The sequence below is a fragment of the Aplysia californica genome, unplaced genomic scaffold (assembly GCF_000002075.1).
Source record: "Aplysia californica isolate F4 #8 unplaced genomic scaffold, AplCal3.0 scaffold00741, whole genome shotgun sequence".
NCBI classification, from domain to species: domain Eukaryota; kingdom Metazoa; phylum Mollusca; class Gastropoda; order Aplysiida; family Aplysiidae; genus Aplysia; species Aplysia californica.
Window position 1 is genome coordinate 137,910 of NW_004798011.1, and position 1,735 is coordinate 139,644.

Sequence of the window (1,735 nt, forward strand, 5' to 3'; positions counted from 1 at the left end):
TAGGTGCACTCACGCATACACACAACGAGATAGGACGTTAGTAATACCTATTGTACGTGCTGAAACGACCTCGCTCCGTAGCACTCTCTCTCTCTGTCTGTCTCTCTCTCTCTCTCTCTCTCTCTCTCTCTCTCTCTCTGTGTCTCATTTGTAGCACTGTGCGTTCGGTAACCTCACTGCAGTTGGTAGGAATGAATTCTGTCTGTTCTTACTTCCTTGGAAATGTATCGTTTACTGCGGATCGATAATTGAAATTCCGATGTCAGGGGGTGGCTATGGTCACTTAGCATTATTTTCGCCTTTTTTTTTTTTAGAACGTTTGTCTTGTGGAGACATTCTAGGTAAGTGACAAACTGAATATATTCTGGACAACAGCAGCAACAACGACAATTTCTTCAGAGTAAAGAAAATAATTTTCCCTCTCTTTTCGTGCTCTGGTGTGGTTTGCTTCTTCTTTCCTATCAAACATCTATCGTTCTTATCTCCCCTCCTTCTGTTTTATGTTTGTTACTCTCTTGTAACACCTCTATCTAATCTTCTGGCGCTCATATGACCTTATGCAGTTGTGAGCGCCTTAAAACGTCTACTAAAACTAAAACCTCTCTTTTCTTTTCTATTTTTTGTCTTTCTCTGCTGCTTTTCCATTGTCCTTTTTGTCTTTCTAACGGTCTACAATCTCCGTGTGAGGGGGGCTCTCGTGGTCTAGAGGTTTAGGTGTTCGACTCTCATTCAAAGGCTTTGGGTTCGAATCCGGGTAGTAACGGACAAAAATTATTCTGTAAAATTGCCTCCTTTCGCCTCCTTTCCTGCTGTCCAGCAATGTTATGTCGCCTGCTTTCGTCTCCACTTTCTGCCTCAACCCCCTCACCTCCTGTGCCCCATCCTCTGGGTTCCTGACTCTTTCGCAGCCTTTCTACTGCTTCTCCTTGACTCCTTCTTCCTGCTGTCTACACCTAGCGTTCTCGGACAAGGGCGAAAAATCTCGGAGGTATCGTGGGCAAGTTGCGCACGTTAAATATCGCTTTATAGTCTAAAATCGGTAAGAAGAGTAGGCTTCGGCCGCCACCCGGATAAAATTCTAAATTTTCTACCAACTAAAATTGTTTAATGTGTCCCGCACGCTCATATGACCTTATGCAGTTGTGAGCGCCGTAAAACACTTCCAATTTTAAAAAAAAAATCTCCATGTGTGTGTGTCTGTTCCTCAGGAACAAAGTGGAGCCGTCCCGACAGAGCAGTGACGAGAAAAGTTCTCCGCGGTCCGAGGCCAGCAGCAGCCGCTCACACCGGTCAGTGCTTGTCCTCTCTCGCTCAACATTGCCTGTCTCCTTTGGTTGTTGTTGGGTTTGGTTTTTTTGTTGTTGTGTGTGTTTTTGTGTGTGTGTTTTTTGTGTTTTGTTTGGTTGTTGTTGTTTCGTTTTTGGTTGGGTTTTTTTTTTGGGGGGGGGGGTGTAGGGATTGGGATGGGTTGTGGGGCGTTGTTTTGCGTGTATTTATTTAGTGTAGATGTTTTTATCCTATCTATCACACTATGCTATGCCATGCAACCTTATACATGCCTTGCCATGTTATAGTATCTTATACTATACCCTACCATAACTTGCCATACCTTGCCACACCACAGCACACTGCTCCACATTGCACTGCATCACACCACGCCACACCACACCACACCATACCATACCACACCACACCACACCACACCAGGCCACACCATACCATACCACACCACACC

The 1,735-nt window shown here is 45.0% G+C and overlaps 1 protein-coding gene across 1 annotated transcript in view; it reads left to right on the forward strand.

Moving 5' to 3' along the window:
* Window positions 1–1,735, forward strand: part of LOC101850206 (mucin-17) — a gene marked incomplete in the record, with an annotated part of 71,313 nt that overhangs the window by 64,330 nt on the left and 5,248 nt on the right. The window contains 1 exon segment of the mRNA XM_035972563.1: window positions 1,209–1,289. Coding sequence (XP_035828456.1) covers window positions 1,209–1,289 — 81 coding nt within the window.